The 18,320-nt window shown below is 48.4% G+C and overlaps 1 protein-coding gene across 2 annotated transcripts; it reads left to right on the top strand.

Moving 5' to 3' along the window:
• Positions 1-1,443: 1,443 nt before the first annotated feature.
• On the top strand, positions 1,444-18,281 carry LOC140198093 (major histocompatibility complex class I-related gene protein-like). 2 transcript variants are annotated; one of them, XM_072258983.1, is made up of 8 exons: positions 1,444-1,538; positions 3,794-4,051; positions 10,210-10,482; positions 11,066-11,329; positions 13,343-13,438; positions 14,665-14,697; positions 15,386-15,433; positions 17,694-18,281. In XM_072258983.1, exons 1-8 carry the CDS (start codon positions 1,475-1,477, stop codon positions 17,711-17,713), a joined length of 1,056 nt encoding a protein of 351 aa, XP_072115084.1. In that variant the 5' UTR covers positions 1,444-1,474; the 3' UTR covers positions 17,714-18,281. The 2 variants fall into 2 exon arrangements, with proteins under 2 accessions (XP_072115084.1, XP_072115086.1); XM_072258985.1 differs by lacking the exon at positions 13,343-13,438.
• The last annotated feature ends 39 nt before the right edge of the window (positions 18,282-18,320 follow it).

Genomic DNA, 18,320 nt, shown 5'->3' with positions numbered 1-18,320 from the left:
TATGCAATCTACCTCGCTCATTGATTCTACCAACAGTGGCATCATCGGTGACATTTGAGCTGTGCTTAGCCTCACAGTCAGTGTGCAGAGAGCGTAGAGCAGCGGACTAAGCCCCCATACTGGAGGTATGCCTCTGTTGACTGTCAGTGAGGACATGTTATTTCCAATCTGGACTGACTGTGGTCTCCCAGTGAGGAAATCAAGGATTCAATTGCAGAGGTTCAGAAGCCCAGGTTCTGAAGCCTGGTTGTAAGTACAGAGGGGATGGTGGTGTTGAATGCCATTCTGTAATTGGCCTGACATGGGTATTACAGTTGTCCAGGTGCTCCAAAGCAGTGTCACCAGTTGCAAGTAAAATTTTCATTGCACACGTGCGTACGTGTACTTGTATTTGTGTATATGGCAATAAACTTGATTTTGATTATGACAACACAACAGAGGAAGCACAAATCAGGTCTCTGACTGTGTCTTTCAATCTCATTAGCAAACAAATTCCAGGCTCAAATCTTTTGCCCATTCACAAAGACGCGGGCAGTACTTCTACTTTCATGGAAGTTTGTGCAGAGTCAGCATGTCATCTAGAACGTTGACCAGCCTTTGTGGATGCACTGTGGAGGGTACCCTGACTGCCTCACAGTGCAGTACAGGAACTCCAATGCCTAAGAATGGAAAAGCCTCTGAACAGTAGTGGATACAGTCCAGAGGAAAGCCCTTCCCACCACTGAGCACATTTACAAGGAACACTGCCACAAGAAAGCAGCATCTGCCATCTAGGAACCCCACAGTCCGGGCCAAGCTCTATTCTCACTGATGCCATTGGGAAGGAGGTACAGATATCTTAGGTCCCACACCGTCAGGTTCAGGAATAGTTACTACTCTTCAACAATCAGGCTCCTGATCCAGTGTGGATAACCTCACTCACTTCTGCACTGAACTGATTCCCTAACCTGTGGGCTCACTTTCAAGGACTCTACAAGTCAACTTATATCCTTGATATTACAAACGTTTGTATTTTATATTATTTTTGTACTGTATTTGCACAGTTTGCCATCTTTTGCACATTGGTTGTTGGTCAGTCTTTGTGTGTAATATTTTCAATGATTCGATTGTAATTCTTAACAGTACAAGGTACGTGGAGCTTAAAAAAAATAGAGGGCTATGGGTAACCCGAGGTAACTTCTAAAGTACGTGTTCGGCACAGCATTGTGAGCCGAAGAGCCTGTATTGAGCTCTAGGTTTTCTATGTTTATTTGTTCTACTCGCAAGAAACTGAATCTTAGAGTAGTATATGATGACACAACGTGCTTTGGTAATGAACTTATTTTGAAGTTTTGAGCTCACCGCGTCCTCAGTGCTCTTCTACCCGGAGACTGGTGACACGCCGTCTACTGATGTTTCTGATTGGACCAAAACCTTATATGGTTATATGCTGGTTAGTTTCGCTTCTGCCGTGAATTTTTTTCAGTTCCGAGAAATGGAAGCGTCCTTGAGAGCGGTGTTGATAGTGTTCGTCTTCCAGCGTGGAGAGGCCTCCGCACGTAAGTGATGGTGTGGGGAAGGGTCAGTGTGGTGGGGGGGGGGGGGGTCGAGCCTGGGGAAGGAGTTTCCTTTCACAGACATCCCACCCTGCAAAAACCCATTTCAGGGAGGTAGCACTCCGCCGTCCGCAACCCCATATCTGCACCCCCCCCCCCCCCGTCGACCTCGACCTCCAAGGATGTATGTAATACTTTGTTTAGTGATTTTGTCTAATCTGTAAACCAAGTTGTGTATGTGTGACATTAAGATATGTACTTATATTATGTTTATTCTATTACAACTTTAAGCTAGTCTACAGGGAGTTTGGCCTCATCACGTAGGACATCAATAGCGTAGCTCCGTGGCAGCTAGCCAGCTAGTTTAAATCAGGGGTCCCCAACCTTTTTTGCACCGCGCACCGGTTTAATATTGGCAATATTCTCGCGGACCGGCCGACCCGGGGGTGGCGGAGGTGATAAGTCAACTGTAAGTCACTAGTAAGTGGCTAATACACTCAATTTAGTTCCTAAAGGGGTTTAATCTAACGAATTTAATATTAAACACACAGCACATATTTTCCTCGCGTGAATGTATTGATAAGTCAATCATAACAGTGGTCCCAAACCTCCGGGCCGTGAAGCATGCAGTGGTAGCCAGAACGCACCCAGCCCATCTTTAAGAAAAAAGCCGAAATAAACAAGCTAATTGATTAGGTGCCGCCCTGCACGTAAATATCGGCCCAGATCAGAGACGATGCAAATCGCCTCTGATCTGGGCTGACATTTACATTCTCTCGCTCTCAAAAAAATCTATTTCTGGGATATTGTATATAATTTTCGGGTGTCAGGGAGCCACTATCGATATGCGCGAGACTCCTGGAACTTCCGGGAGAGGTGGAATGTCTGCTTTCAGACAAGTGTAAAGTCAGTGACGGGGCTGGGAGAGAGGCGAGATACAGCTGGAGACTGGAGCGGGAGAAAAGGTGAGGCTTGTGTCTGAGTGCGTGTGTCTGTGTGGGAGTGTGTGTATGCGTCTGTGTGTGAGTGTGTGAGAGAGAGAGTGTGTGTGTGTCTGTGTGTGAGAGAGAGAGTGTGTGCGTGTCTGTGTGTGAGAGAGAGAGTGTGTGTCTGTGTCTGTGTGTGTGAGAGAGAGTGTGTGTTTGTGTGTGAGTGGGTGTGTGTGTATGTGTCTGAGTGTGTGTGTGTGAGAGAGTTTGTGTGTGTGTGTCAGAGAGAGAGTGTCTGAGAGAGAGAGAGTGTGTGTGTGAGAGAGAGAGAGAGAGTGTGTGTGTGTGTGTGTGTCTCTGAGAGAGAGTGTGTGTGTGTGTTTCATCATGGACCGGCACTAACCTCAGTGAAGTCCGGTATTGGATGAGGGTGTGTAGTGTCATTTCCCTCAGGACCCACTTTTCTCTGATGTTGCATCTCGTTCCAACGAACTGACCACCAGAGCTGATCTCCCCAAGGGCTCACGGGGAGACCCTGGAAAATGGATTACTTCCCTTGTGCCAGAAAACAGCACTTGGTGACGGCAAACGTGGAGAATGGTACTTCACCCTCTGTGAGCGGAACAAGAGTTGGTCAATCAGGAAAAGGGAAGGGTGGGTGAAGATCAAGGCTGCAGATGTGGCATAAAACTTGTGGTTGACTGGACAACAGTGACCCCTGCCCTCGTGTGTGCTTCTGAAACGTGGGGCTACTCATCTCCTGGCGCTGGAAAACACCACCAACACCGTCACCACAGAATCCCCTGAACCCACGGGAAGGGTCAGGGAACTGGCATTAGCGACCCATCCCAGACATGCATCCTCATCCCGCGACCCTGGTCACACTGAGTCCGCTCTGATGAGGCAAGTCACCTCATTCACAAGTCCTACCCCAGACCCCATCCCAAGCTCTGTCCAGGAGATCAGATCTCCGAGTGGGCAGAGGAAAAGGTTCAAGGGTAAGTTCCAAGACTCAGTGAGGAGATGCAGCATTCCCTACTGACTCCTGGGAATGTCTGATCTGCCTCTGCTCAATGTGAGGAAAGAAAACTAGGGATGGGATTGGGAGCCTTAAGTGTGTGTCTTTGGCACATACTGAGGTCAGGGGGAAGGTACACAGCACCAGACAGACTACCCACCCCGCCATTCACACCCTGCCCCCATCTGTTGAAGGGACGGGGTGCTGAACCCCCATCTCTTCACCTGTCACAGACTGTGACTTGGTGTCTGCATCTTGACACGTTATCTCATTCAGTGAACTGACTGCATTTCATCCCCTCTCTTTTTCAGCCTCTCATCTCCTCCAATTTCTTGTGACCTCCACATTTGAGATTCCCGACTTCCCGCAGTTTCTGTCTGTGGGCTATGTGGACGGCGTCAAGTTCATGACCTACAACAGTGATCAGCCGTTGGTTCTCCAGGACCAGTGGATGAGTAAGAGTGAGGGGGTCAAGTGGTGGAAGAGGAAGCTGGAATTTGTCAAGAGTCGGCAGATTACACTGAAACAATTTGCTTCATTCATAATGTCTCAAACCAATCATTCACGTGGTGAGTCCCCCATCTCCAATGTTTATTCCCATTTTACCAATTGAAGCCATGCTGAGGCTGAATCTGTGCTTTTTGGGCTGCAGTCAGAGCGCGAGGTCATTTGTTGGTGATACAGTGTGAGGTTTAAAAGGAGCTTGGGAGAATTTGGTTTTCTTTCGCAGGCTTCAATCAGCGCAAGAGGTCTTCAATGATAATGCAGCACGAGGTTTAAGAAGAGCTCAGGTGCTTTCGGCTTTTGTTTTGGGCAGGCTACGATCAGTGCAAGGCCAATAAATAGAAAGGAGGTGTAAGCAGAGTGGACCTTGTTGGAGCGGGGCAGTGTTGGAGTGATCCAGCTTTGGCTTAACAGACAGAGGTGAGAACAGATTTGGACAAGCACAGATGCAGGCTCTAAGTAATTTCTGATCAGTGTTTTTTTCCCTTCTGATGATACATATCTAGTGCACTGAGAATGGAGCTGAGGCAGTGGCATGTTCTTTATTTGAGATGTGGGAACTCTGAGAGACTACCTGTCACCCTGATAACTACAACTACACAAAATACATTGAGCCACTTCTCCTTAGAGACCATGTTAAGAAACTGGGGATGCAGATAGATGACCTGCACCTTGTACAGAGGTGATAGATAGGAGCTCCAGAGAGGTAGTCACCCCTAAGTTGCAGGAGACTGGTACCTGGGTGACTGTCAGGAGAGGGAGAGAGAATAGGCAGCCAGTGCTATTCCCCTCTCTAATAAGTGTACTGCTTTGGATGGCGCACCAGGGACAGCTGCAGTGACCAGGTCTCTGGCACTGAGTATGACTGTAGCTTAGAGAGGAAGGCGGGAGAAGAGGAATGTAGTAGTAATCGGACATTCCTTAATTAGAGGAGCAGAAAGCAGATTTCGTGGATCTGAAAGAGACACCTGGACGGCATATTGCCTCCTAGATGCCGTGATCAGAGATGTCTCAGATAGGGTCCGTTGTATTCTGAAGGGGAAATTGAACAGCTGGAAGTCACGATACCTATTGGTACCAACAACTTAAGTGGGGAAAGGGAGGAAGTCCTGAAGAGAGAATATAGGGAGGTAGGTGGAAAGCTGAAAAGCTGGACCTCCAGGGTGGCAAGCTCGATTGCTGCTTATGTCACACGTAAGCAGAGGGAAGAACATGATAATGTGGTGAGGAGGGCAAGTGTAATATTAGCATTCATTTTGAGAGGATGAGCATACAAAAGCAAGGATGTAATGTTGTGGCTTTATGAGGCATTGGTCAGACTACGCTTGAAGTATTGGAGATGGTGAGAGGAGGTTAATTCATTAGAAGCATTTGATGGTTCTGGGCCTGTAATTTAGAAGAATGAGTGGGGATCTAATTGAAACAAATAAAATATAAAAAGACCTGGATACAGTGGATGTGGAGAGGATGTTTCCTATTGTGGGAGAGTCAAGGGCCAGAGGGCACAGTCTCAAAAGTGAGGGATGAGGAAAAATTTCTTTAGCCACAGGAATCTATGGAATTCATTGCCACAGTCGGCTGTGTAGGCCAAGCCATTGGGTATATTCAAGGCAGAGGCAGAAAGTTCTTGATTAATCAGGGTGCCAAAGATTACCAGAAGAAGACAGGAGAACTGGGTTGAGAGAGATAATTAATCAGCCATAATGGAATGGTGGCAGATGCAATGGGCCGAATGGCCTAATTCTGCTCCTATATGTTATGGTCTTATTAGGTACACACTGTATGCCTGCTCTTTAATGCAAGTACCTAATTAGTCAATCATGTGGCAGCACCTCGATGCATAAAAGCATGCAGACATGGTCAACAGGTTCAGTTGCTTTTCAGACCAAACACCAGAATGGGGAAGAAATGTGATCTGAGCGACTTTGACCATGAAAATGATTGTTGGTGCCAGATGGGGTGGTCTGAGTATCTCAGAAACTGCTGATCTGCTGGGGTTTTCATGTGCAACAGTCTCCAGAAGTTACAGAGAATGGTGCGAAAAACAAAAAGCATCCAGTGAGCAGCTGTTCTGTGGGTGAAAATGCCGTGTTAATGAGAGAGGTCAGAGGAGAATGGCCGGACTGGTTCAAGTTGACAGGGAGGTAACAGTTGCTCAAATAATCAACGTTTCAACAGTGGTGCGCAAAAGAGCATCTCTGAACGCGCAGCACGTAGACCCTTGAAGTGGGTTGGCCTGCGGGGCAGCAGCAGAGCAACACACCAGGTTCCACTGAGTGTAGGTGATCCCAGGTTTCCCAGTCATTTCAGTGGGTAGGTGGGTAGAGGACAGAACAAAGCAGTACAGGAACAGGCCCTTTAACCCGATATATTGGTGCCGAACACAACGTCAAACTAAGTTAAAACACTTTTGCCTCTTTATAAGAGACTATAAAATATATAGGAACAGAATTTGGCCATTTCACCCCTCAAATCTGCTCTGCCATTCAGTTCTGACCAACGTTTTTCAGCTCCATTCGCCTGCTTTCTCAATGTAATGCTTAACTCCTCACCTATCCACTTACCAAACTCTGCCTTAAATACACCCAGTGGCTTGGCCTCCACAGTCCTCTGAGACAATTGATTACTCTTATTCTGCCCCTCACATTATCTTTCCACTTTCCCCTTTTTACCTTGCTTGCATAATTTTAGAACCTCTTGCAGTTCTCCCCACAGCTTCCGATGCTCCAAAGAGAACAATCCCAAGTTTGTTGAATCTCCGCTTAACGGCAAGTATCCTCTTTCCGGGAAGCATCCTGGTGATCATCTTCTGCGCCTTCTCCAAAGCCTCCACATCTTTCCTATAATGGGGCAACCAGAATTGTACACAATACTGCAAGGGCAGCCTAATCTTTCTTCATAACTCCTTTAGTCTTAAACTCAATACCCTGAACAATGAAGGAAAGCCATCTTTTCCAGACTATACTGAGAAATTTCTTTCTGTAAGCTCGAACTCCAAAATCCTCCTGCCATTAAGGTGCAAGATACATGTATTCAAAAAACAAAGAAACACTCAAATGGCAAAATAGTACAACTGTGACTGACAAGGGAAGTCAAAACTACTGTAAAAGCAAAAGAGAGGGCATACAACAAAGCAAAATTTAGTCAGAAGCCAGAGGATGTTGTTTAAAGTTAAATTGGATAGATATATGGATAGGAAAGGAATGGAGGGTTATGGGCTGAGTGCAGGTCAGTGGGAATAGGATAGGGTAAGAGTTCAGCACAGACAGAAAAGGACGAGATGGCCTGTTTCTGTTGTCATGTGTGAAGCCAAGCAGAGCCGCAGAACAGATGATGTTAATGAGAGAGATAACGAGAGACAACGGCGAGCCATTCAAAATGCTAATAAGAGAGAAGAGAGAGATAATGAGAGAGAGACACATAATTCAGTATGTTGGCGTCTGCCACAGTTTGCTTTGAACCTGAACTGTTCATTGATAATCCTGCTGAGACAATAGGAAGTGTGAAGTTTGATGGACAGGTGATACCCCATCAGGGGAATAAAAATAGCAGGTTTTCTAAGGCACAGTACACATGCCACGAGACCCTGGAAAGAGTATTGTGCCCCACAAGTTAGTGGGAGTTTGGAGGACCGATTCGTGGGAATCGGTCAGAGGCTCACAGGGTGTAAAGGTACGACCGGTGGGGAGATGTGTGTCCGCCCTTGCCTGGGTGCCGGCTTCACCACGGAAGAATGGTCACATCCGGACCAGAGGGGTCACAGTCGGTGACCACAGCGGGATTGGAAGGCATCGAAAGGTTTGCCTGAAACCTTATTTATTTATATATCTCTCTCTCCTCTCTCCCCTCTCTCCCCCCTCTCTCCCCCCTCTCTCCCCCTCTCTCCCCCCCTCTCTCCCCCTCTCTCCCCCCCTCTCCCCCTCTCCCCCCCTCTCCCCCCCTCTCTCCCCCCTCTCTCCCCCCCTCTCCCCCCCCCTCTCCCCCCCCTCTCCCCCCCTCTCCCCCCCTCTCCCCCCCTCTCCCCCCCTCTCCCCCCCCCTCTCTCCCCAACTGCGCAGCGATTACTTCGAACTGAACTCTGCTTCACCTAAGACTGATCATTTTACCCCTAGATTGCAATAGAGCTTGGTTGATTCCTATTACCCTGTGTCTGTGTACTATCATTGCTAACCTGTTACATTTATATCCTTGCGGTTAGTGTACTGTATTACTTATTTTTGTTAATAAAACTTTACTAGTTTCTAGTAATCACAGACTCCAACGAGTGTTCCGTTTCTACTGGTTTGACAACCCAGTTACGGGGTACGTAACACCATGCTGTAATTGTTATATGGTTATATAGGATTAGGAAGCTTTTAGAAACCTACAAGGAGCAATTAAAAGAGTCATTAGATGGGAAAAGATGAAATATGAAAGCAAGCTAGCAAATAATATCAAAGCGGATAATAAAAGCTTTTTCAAGAATGTAAAAAAATATAAGAGAGATGAGAGTAGCTATAGGGCTGGAAGAGTAATAACAGGGGACAAGCAGATAGCTGGTGAACTAAATGAGTATTCTGCGTCAGTCTTCACTGTGGAAGACACTAGCAGTGTGCCAGATGTTGAAGGGTGTGAGGGAAGAGAAGTGAGTCCAGTTACTATTACAAGGTGCACAAAAAGCTGAAAGACCTAAGGCTACATAAGTTACCGGGACCAGATGAACCGCACCCTAGCGTTCTGCAAGAGGTAGCAGTTGAGATTGTGGAGGCGTTATTAATGATCTTCCAAATGTCATCGGACTCTGACATGACTTGAGGAAGCTGATGAAGGTGATTGATGAGAACAGTACAGTAATTGTTGTCTGCATAAACTTGCAATAGCATTTGACAAGATCTCTCATTGGAGGCTGATCCAGAAAATTAAGATGCAGGGGATCTAATTTGATCTGCCCCAATTTAATTCTTCTCAAGGTCCAGATTTATCCATAACTATCTTAAACTGTGAGGAACACACATAATATGCTGGAGGAACTCAGCAGGCTAGGCAGCATCTATTGGAAAAGAACAAGCAGTTGACGTTTTGGGCCAAGAGCCTTGGCCAGGACTGGTAAAGGAAGAGGTCAGACTGAGAAGGTGGGGGGAGGGAAGGAAGACGTACAAAGTGGAAGGTGAAAGATGAAACCTGGATGGGGGAGGGGTGAAGTAAAGAGCTGGGAAGTTGATTAGGGAAAGAGATAAAAGGCTGGAGAAGGGGGAATCTGATAGGAGAGGATAGAAGACCATGGAAGAAAAGGAAGAGGGATGAGTACCAGCGGGAGGCGATGGACAGGTAAGGAGGCTAGGTGAGAGAGGGTAACAGGAATGAGAAATGGTTTTACCTATCACCTCCACCTTGTACGTCTTCCTCCCCTCCCCCCACCTTCTTACTCTGACTTCTCTTTCTTTTCAGTCTCGATGAAGGGTCTCGGTCTGAAACGTCAACTATACTCTTTTCCATAGATTCTGCTTTATTCTGCTGAGTTCCTCCAGTATTTTGGGTGTGTTGTTTTGGATTTCCAGCATTTACAGATTTTTTTGTGTTTGTTAAACCTTAAGGAGTTGTGATCACACTTCCCAAAATACCCTCTGATTAAAAGACAGGATCGGTGCTTCAAATGTAGTAGTGTAGTGGGTGAGACTTTGGACCAGGGGTTCCCAACTCAGGGTCCACTGACCCCTTGCTCAATGGTATTGGTCCATGGTGTAAAAAAGATTGGTAACCCCTGCAGTCTCAGTTCTGCAGACACATTGTTTATAATTTGAAAGCTAAATTTTATTCATGAAAAGGTATTTAGCGAATGGTAGATAATAAAACTTCTCTCATGGCATAAGGCTGAGATTTAGGGGGACAGCTGAGAGGTTTAGAGTGGACCTGGGAAGGATTTTTTTTCACCCAGAAGCGGCTTGGAAGCCAGAGCATACTGCCTGAGGGGGTGGTGGAGACAGTGACCGTCATAAATGCTAAAAAAAAAAGTCTGGACCAGCTCTAAAATCACTAAGACACTGAAGGTTACAGATCAAATGCTGATAAATCGGGTCTCTATTTATTAGATCAGCATGGAGGTGGTGGGCCAAATGGCCTTTTTCTCTGCTCTGCAACTCCATACAGATAGTCTTGTTTTTTAGATGATGTGGCTGCTTCTCAAAACACACAGAACAAGTTCCAAATCATGGTAAACACCCATCGACTGTTTGTGTGCTGATAGATTTCCACACCCTGCAGCAGATATTTGGTTGTGATCTGAAGGAGGACGGGACCTCAAGTGGCTTCTCCCATTACAGCTGGGACGGCGAGGATGTGATGCGCTTTGACCAGGGCCACATGTTCTGGGTGACACCATCATCGTGGGCACAGAACATTAAAAACCAGTGCACTGGTGATGAGGTCCGTGTTAAGAGACTGAAGGACTTCCTGGAGAAGGAGTGTGTGCAATGGCTGCAGAGATACATAGAATACGGAGAGAGGGAATCGCGAGTGGGTGAGTGGTGGCGAGGGGTAGATCCCAGGGTTGTGGGTCAGGAAATGAAACAATGAGGGTGGGGGGAGGTGAGTTCTAACAGTGATGGAGTGAGGGATGGGAGAGTGGTGATTGCTGAGAGGGTCTCTGAGTGGTATGAGAGTGTTGGGGGAATCCTCTCTTTAGGGGATTCTCTCTCTCTGTCTGGGTTGGGCTCTACCAGATTCTCTGTTCCTCTCAGACTCTGTGTGGGTGGGGTGTTCACTGTCTCTCCATCTCTCTCCCTCTCACCATCCCGCCTTCAGTCGCCATCTCTCCCCCTCCCTGTCCCTCACACTCTTCCTGTCGTTGAACCTACAAACTTCTGTCACCTGCCCTGTCCCTTAACAGCAGCTCAAGTATCGCCCACTCTCTCATTGCGACTTCTATGTACTGAGCAAGGAACCTTTCCTGAATACATTTGATAAACTCTATCACATCTAGTCCTTTTACAGTGGAAGTCCCAGTCAATCTGTAGAAAATTAAAGTCACCTCTATCTTGATCTCTAAACATTCTTTTCTTTTCTCTCCCTCCCCCTCCTTCTATCTTTCTTCCATTCCCCAGTGCCTCCCCAGGTGACGATCACGCCTTCAGCCGACAGCCTGCACCTCTCCTGCTTGGCCACTGGCTTCCACCCCCCATCTATCGAGGTGACCCTGTTGAGGAATGGGACCATCTTACCCGAGACCCACTCCAGTGGGCTCCTGCCCAATCACGACGGCACCCACCAGATCCGGAAGTGGGTGTCGGTGGACCCCACAGACCCGGGCCCGTTCTCATGTCGGGTGGAGCACAGAGGACTGGAGGACGCCGTCACCCGGATTTACAGTGAGTTGATCGGTCACCCTGAGGGAGGGTCCGGCTGCACTCACGGGTGAGGAGTGGGAGTTGTGTGGGGAGTTGTCTGAGGGGGGCCCACAGCTGTGCAGGGGGAGATTCTCAGACACTTCACAAAAGGAGGTCGAGCCAAGGGACAGGACAGAGCAGGGCTGGTATACAGGTTTCCCCCGCCATCCGAAGGTAGAGTGTCCTATGAAACGGTTTGTAAGCCGAAATGTCGTAAAGCAAAGAAGCAATTACCATTTATTTACATGGGAAAATTTTGTGAGCGTTCGCAGACCCAAAAATAACCTACCAAATCATGCCAAATAACATATAAAACCTAAAATAACAGTAACATGTAGTAAAAGCAGGAATGATATGATAAATACACAGCCTGTATAAAGTATAAATACTTCTCTACAACGATTACCTGCACAGATCTCCGTAGCGAAAATCTCACGTAAGTGCTCTCGGCAGAAAATCTCACGCAAGCGCTGTTGGCATAAACGCGCTCTCCAGTAACCTGTAAACTATGAAGCTGCCAAATCTACCAAATAACACATAAAAATACACAGCCTATATAAAGTAGAAGTAATGTATGTACAGTGAGTATCACTTACCGGAATTGGGAAAACAGCGCTGAGCACACTGATGATGGTGTGTTAGGCTGAGTCATCGCAGGCTGGGTGGTGCAGTGGCCCCCACCCTCCGGGCCGCCGACCCGATACATTGCCGCGAAGAACACAGCGGTAGCTGGGAGGCAAACAGCACATCGTTAAGAAAAAAGCCAAAATAAACATGCTAATTAATTAGGTGCTGCCCGGCACGTAAATGTCGGCGCAGATTGCCAATTGCATCGCCTCTGATCTGGGTCGACAATTACGTGCCAGGCGGCACCTAATTATTTAGCATGTTTATTTGGGCATTTTTCTTAAAGATGTGCTGTGTGCCTCCCAGCTACCACTGCGTTCTTCGCGAATCGGTACAGTATCTGTCCGGGGCCCGGCTGTCGGGGTGGTGGGACACGGGGGTGTCATCTCATCGTCGATCAGGGCAGGCAACTCATCTTCTCCTATGACTGCCCGCCTCGATGTCGAAGGTCGAAGTTTGTCGTCTGCTGTGGCTGATGTGGAAGGCTTGCTTGACCGCTGAGCCTCGCGCATTTTTCTATCATACAGTTGTTTGTAAGCACTCAAACCATCCTGCAAATATCCCCTAAAGCTACGTACCCTTTCAAAATTAAAGTCGTACTTTATCATTGCAGCGAAAATCTCACGCAGCTGCTTCACTTTCTGCATTTGGTTTCGATTGTTATCCTTTCCTCTTCCAACTGCATCAGCTCTTCATCTATCAGTTCTTGGTCATGGGATGCCAAAACCTCTTCATCATCATCTTCGTCAGCTTCCACAAGCCAAACTCACTTTGTCCTTGCTTTGTTCACCACGATCGAAATGCTTAATTATGTCTAGTTTTACGCTAAGTGTAACACTCTTACTCTTTCAGGCTTTTCCCACACCTTAGGACTCATCTTGCTAACGGCTGCTCAATGCAACGTGTTTAAGCAATGCCGTTCCGAATCCGGGGCAGAGCGGCTGCTCGGGGCGCGCTGCCTTTTATGGCGCGCTGTTTTTTTGTGGCGCGCTGCCGTTCTTCATAACAGTGAAAACACCTTCTGAAAGCGAAAACAGGGTACTAATGTAGGTCTTTCGTAACAGTGAGGTTTCATAAAGTGAACGTTCAAAAAGCGGGGGACACCTGTATCCTGAATTATTTCAGTGCAGGTCAGTGGGTTATTCCAGGGCAGATTGGTGCATTCCGTAGTCTGACAGGTGGCCAGACCTTGGTCATTACAGTCTGATCTGGTGTGCTGTGTTATTACAGTCGTGGCCAGTGCTTCTTGGCAAATTACCACACAGGGTGGTGTAGCCGGTGCAATTAAAAATACAGTGTGGTGTGCCCTTGGTGATTGCGGCCTGTGTAACTGTGAACTTCCTACATCCTCTCCAATTCTCTCCCCAGAGCGGGAAGCTCAATCCCGGATCCTATTAATAGTCGGGCTCCTGGCCATCCTCATGGTTCTGGCCATCACCATTGGTGCTGTGTACAGGTGGCGAGGTAGGGCTGGGGAGAACTGAGCATGGGGGGGTGGGAGAGATGGGGGGAGGATCTGTTGGGGTAGTGTGAGGGTTCCAAAGGGGGGTTGGGAGAGATGAGGGGAGGATCTGTTGGGGGAGGGGGAGAGTTGGGAGAGATGAGGGGAGGATCTGTTGGGAGTGTGAGGGTTCTAAAGGGGAGTTGGGAGAGATGAGGGGAGGGTCTGTTGGGGGAGGGGGAGAGTTGGGAGAGAGGGGAGGATCTGTTGGGAGTGTGAGGGTTCTAAAGGGGAGTTGGGAGAGATGAGGGGAGGGTCTGTTGGGGGAGGGGGAGAGTTGGGAGAGAGGGGAGGATCTGTTGGGAGTGTGAGGGTTCTAAAGGGGAGTTGGGAGAGATGAGGGGAGGGTCTGTTGGGGGAGGGGGAGGGTTCTAAAGGAGGGTTGGGAGAGATGAGAGGATCTGTTGGGGGAGGGGGAGGGTTGGGAGAGATGACGGGAGGATCTGTTGGGAGGAGTGTGAGGAGAGGATCTGTTGGGAGTGTGAGGGTTCTAAAAGGTTGGGAGAGATGAGGGGAGGGTCTGTTGGGGGAGGGGGAGGGTTGGGAGAGATGAGGGGAGGATCTGTTGGGGGAGGGGGAGGGTTGGGAGAGATGGGGGAGAATCTGTTGGGGGAGGGTTGGGAGAGATGAGGGGAGGGGGAGGGTTGGGAGAGCTGAGGGGAGGATCTGTTGGGGGAGGGGGAGGGTTGGGAGAGATGAGGGGAGGATCTGTTGGAGGGGGAGGGTTGGGAGAGATGAGGGGAGGATCTGTTGGGGGAGGGGGGAGGGTTGGGAGAGCTGAGGGGAGGATCTGTTGGGGGAGGGGGAGGGTTGGGAGAGATGAGGGGAGGATCTGTTGGAGGGGGAGGGTTGGGAGAGATGAGGGGAGGATCTGTTGGGGGAGGGGGAGGGTTGGGAGAGCTGAGGGGAGGATCTGTTGGGGGAGGGTTGGGAGAGATGAGGGGAGGATCTGTTGGGGGAGGGGGAGGGTTGGGAGAGATGAGGGGAGGGTCTGTTGGGGGAGTGTGAAGGTTCTAAAGGGGAGTTGGAAGAGATGGGGGGAGCATCCTTTGGGGGAGTGTGAGCGTTCTAAATGGAGAGAGATGGGGTAGAGTGTGAGGATCCTAAAGGGAGGGGTGGAGTCTGTGGGGGTCAGTTTTGTCTATCCCAGTCCATCAGCTGCACTCACCAGGTCTCCTTGTTTTCGCAGTGGGAGTGAAGAGGAAGTACAATGCCACACGGAGTAAGTTCAATATCAGTGCTCCTCTCCTCCCCCTTGATTATGTGACGATAAACTCCTCGTGGGTCTGTGTGTCTGTCTCTCCCTCTCTCAGTGGAGCCATGAGACAAGTTCCAGAGTTGCGGTGGGGGGGGGGAGTTCACACAACTCGGGGAAGATCAAAGGGCTTCAGAGCAGTTCACCTCAGGGGTTCTAGAATGGGGAACGTTGCTGCTGGGGATGGAATGGAGAAGCCAGGTTGCTGGTTAGGGAACAGAGGGAGAAGGGTGAGACATGGATTAAAAGTGGTGAACTGTGTGGGGCACGTGGGGAGGGACAGTTCCCACTGCAGGAGTGGTCAGGAACCAGGGGTCAGAGAATGTTTCTGATCAGCCAAAGAATCAAGTGTGGTCTGGGGAAATATGTACACAAGTAAGTTGTTAGGATGGGGAATACAGCCCCTATGGGATGGGGAGCACAGCACCCCCCCCCCCCGGAGGGGATGGGGAGCTGAGCGCCCCTGGGGACACACAAGGGACACACAGAAAGGAATTATTCAGGGGAATGGTTTCCACCCATCGGGCACCTACTGTGGTTCTCTCTCTATTTCCAAGCCCCTCTCCCTGATTCTTTCCCAGTCCACGGTCAGTGACTCCCTCCCTCTCCGTCCCTGACAGTGAACGGATTCTAACTCTTGCCCTTCCATTCGCAGCCACAGATGATGCAGGATCTGCAGCAAGTTCCCTCGGCAGTACTTCAGGTAGGAATGGTATTGATTGACACTCGGCTCCCAACCGGCTCATTACAGATGCTCGTTACTGTATCAGCTCTGTGTGCCCCTCCTTTGCCTCCGTAGTGTGGGTGAGGGGTAGAAAATTGGAATGTGGGGCCAATGGGTTAGTGAGACAATGAGATTACTCCATCAGCTGGTAAGCACTAAATGGGCCAAATAGTCTCCATCAGTAGTGTAAGGAAGTATTGATCTATATGAAATATCTTCAAATCCCTTAATTCCTCTAATATCCAACGATCTGTTGAACCCAGTCATGGATACACACCCAATCCTATCGGGAAGAAAATTCCGCTGGCTCAGGATGGTGACATCTTGTTCTCATCTCCTAGGTCTCAACTGGTGTAGACCCTAACAGCAAGGAAGCATGTCCTTTGGCTCATTGCATCTACACCAACCAACAAACACGCACACGTACATTCCAAGCATTCACAGTCGAAGCATTAAATATGCAGAGTAACAGAGTACAGAAGCAGCCAGTCTCATCAATGCCAACCACGGTGTCCATTTGACTAACATCCCATGTATTGGACCAAATGTTATCGTATCCTCTGGCAGCTCGTACCAAATTCCCATCACCCTCTGTGTCCTGAAGTTGCTCTTTCCTCTCTCACCTTTAAACTCTGCCCTCTGGTTTTTGATTCCCTTTCCCTGGGTCTGATGGGCTTCACTGGGATTGGGGCTGGGGGGTAGGGGGGGAGGAGACGTTGCTGATGGTGTTTTCCGGGGAGTGCCAGTGATGGAAGCCGAGAGATGATGGGGGGGAGAGGGAGTGTCTGAGGGAGGGGTGGGGAATGGGGTGGTGCACAGGAAGTCCAGTTGACTCTGGGCCCAACGGTTTGCATAACTCTGATGTGACTGATCTCTCTTCCGCAGTGATCTCACTGGCAGTCAGTGAGGACGAGAAGTTGTCCGAGGAGAGGACTGAGAGACTATGGGGACATTTCCTATTGGGGGGATCTTATTGAAACGTATAAAATCCTAAAGGGATTGGACAGGCTAGATGCAGGAAGATTGTTCCCGATGTTGGGGAAGTCCAGAACGAGGGGTCACAGTTTGAGGATAAAGGGGAAGCCTTTTAGGACCAAGATTAGGAAAAACTTCTTCACACAGAGAGTGGTGAATCTGTGGAATTCTCTGCCACAGGAAACAGTTGAGGCCAGTTCATTGGCTATATTTAAGAGGGAGTTAGATATGGCCCTTGCGGTTAAAGGAATCGGGGGTACGGAGGGAAGGCTGGTACAGGGTTCTGAGTTGGATGATCAGCCATGATCATACTGAATGGTGGTGCAAGCTCGAAGGGCCGAATGACCTACTCCTGCACCTATTTTCTATGTTTCTATGTTTCAGCTCATCACTTCAAGTCAACACTGCTTGATTCTGGATTGGGTCTCTGTGGATCTGTGCTGGTACCATCAGCTCCCACACACTGCAGTTACTGTACATAACATGCCAGATGCATGTCGCTTATTCGCAACTCACACGACCAGTCCAAACCTGTATATCCTCCCTTCATGCTGTGCAGAACCAGATGGGATTTGTCCACCTTCAACACCCTCTCTCTCCGTCTCCACCCTCTCCCTTCCACATTGCCACAGCTTTTGTTTTCAAATCCTTCCCAATTCTAATAGGAGAGTCATTAGTTTAAAATGTTAATCAATCCCTCCCCCTAATGCCTGCCTCTGCACCTTCGACTGGAACCTTATCCTGCCATTCGTAAACACTCTGAGCCAGATAATATGTATGACCCAAATGCGTTTTGGTATGTCTTGTATTCCTGTAGTTGTGTTGGTCCACTGAACTGTCTACAATTTAAAACCAATACACCTTTCAAGATAGGACCCTCAAGGGCTAGGGTGGGCTGCGGACAGTGATAATTGTAACTGTAAATAGTGGTATTTATGAAATATTGAGATGTGTATAATAAGAGTATTGTTGCGATATTGTATCCATTTGTATAAACGTAGCTATACAATTTTAAAAACAGCTGGTGTAGGTTTGATGGGCTGAATGGCCTTTTCTGTGTCAAAAGGAACCATGGGAAGTAGCAATCACAGGTGTCCTATATTGACTAGCTTAGGTTTGGATTTATATCCTTGCTAGAGCTGTTCAGCAGGGTTTAAAATAATTTGGCAGGGGGATGGGAACTGGAGTGATGGTGCTGAGGATGAGTTTACAAGAGAGGCAATATAGCCACTTCGTTGATGAATATCTGTTATCTGTCAAATAGGAGACTGTGCACAATTCTGATTTGATGGAGACAGACGTGAGAACATCTGGAAAACTTCTGAAATGCCCGCTTCGCTGCCGCTGCTACTGTGTGGTAACCGGAATCTCCGGAGCAGAAGGCCCCAAAATCCTCAGCTTTGCATGTTTCAGCGGCCAGGGAGAGGTCGAAGGCGCTTGGCAGAGGATGGCGTTCGGGAGGCTATATCAGAGAGACTGGTCAGAAGCACAAAGTTTTCTCACGGATGGACTCAGTGTCGGCTGGGGTCGGCTGCTTCCAAGGCATCGGCAAGTTGACGGTGCCTGGAGGTTTATGGCAGGGAGTTTCTCCCTTTTGCCACCTGCTATTGGGGATTCCGGAATCGATCGACTCGGGACTTTGAGGCTTTTTTTTACTGTGCCCATGGTCTGTTCTTTATCAAATTATGGTATTGCTTTGCACTGCTGTAACTATATGTTATAATTAATGTGGTTCTGTCAGTGTTAGTCTTTGGTCCAGCTTGTTTTCTGTGACATCACTCCAGAGAAACATTGTATCATTTCTTAATGCATGTATGCATTTCTAAATGACAATAAAAGATGACTGAGTGTTCTCAGAATCTAAGTATGTAGTGAGACTCCTAGGAATGAG

This window comes from Mobula birostris, chromosome 5, assembly GCF_030028105.1.
Source record: "Mobula birostris isolate sMobBir1 chromosome 5, sMobBir1.hap1, whole genome shotgun sequence".
In the NCBI taxonomy this organism is placed as follows: domain Eukaryota; kingdom Metazoa; phylum Chordata; class Chondrichthyes; order Myliobatiformes; family Myliobatidae; genus Mobula; species Mobula birostris.
Note: the sequence above shows the minus strand (reverse complement) of the source record. Positions and strands in the feature narration are given on the sequence as shown.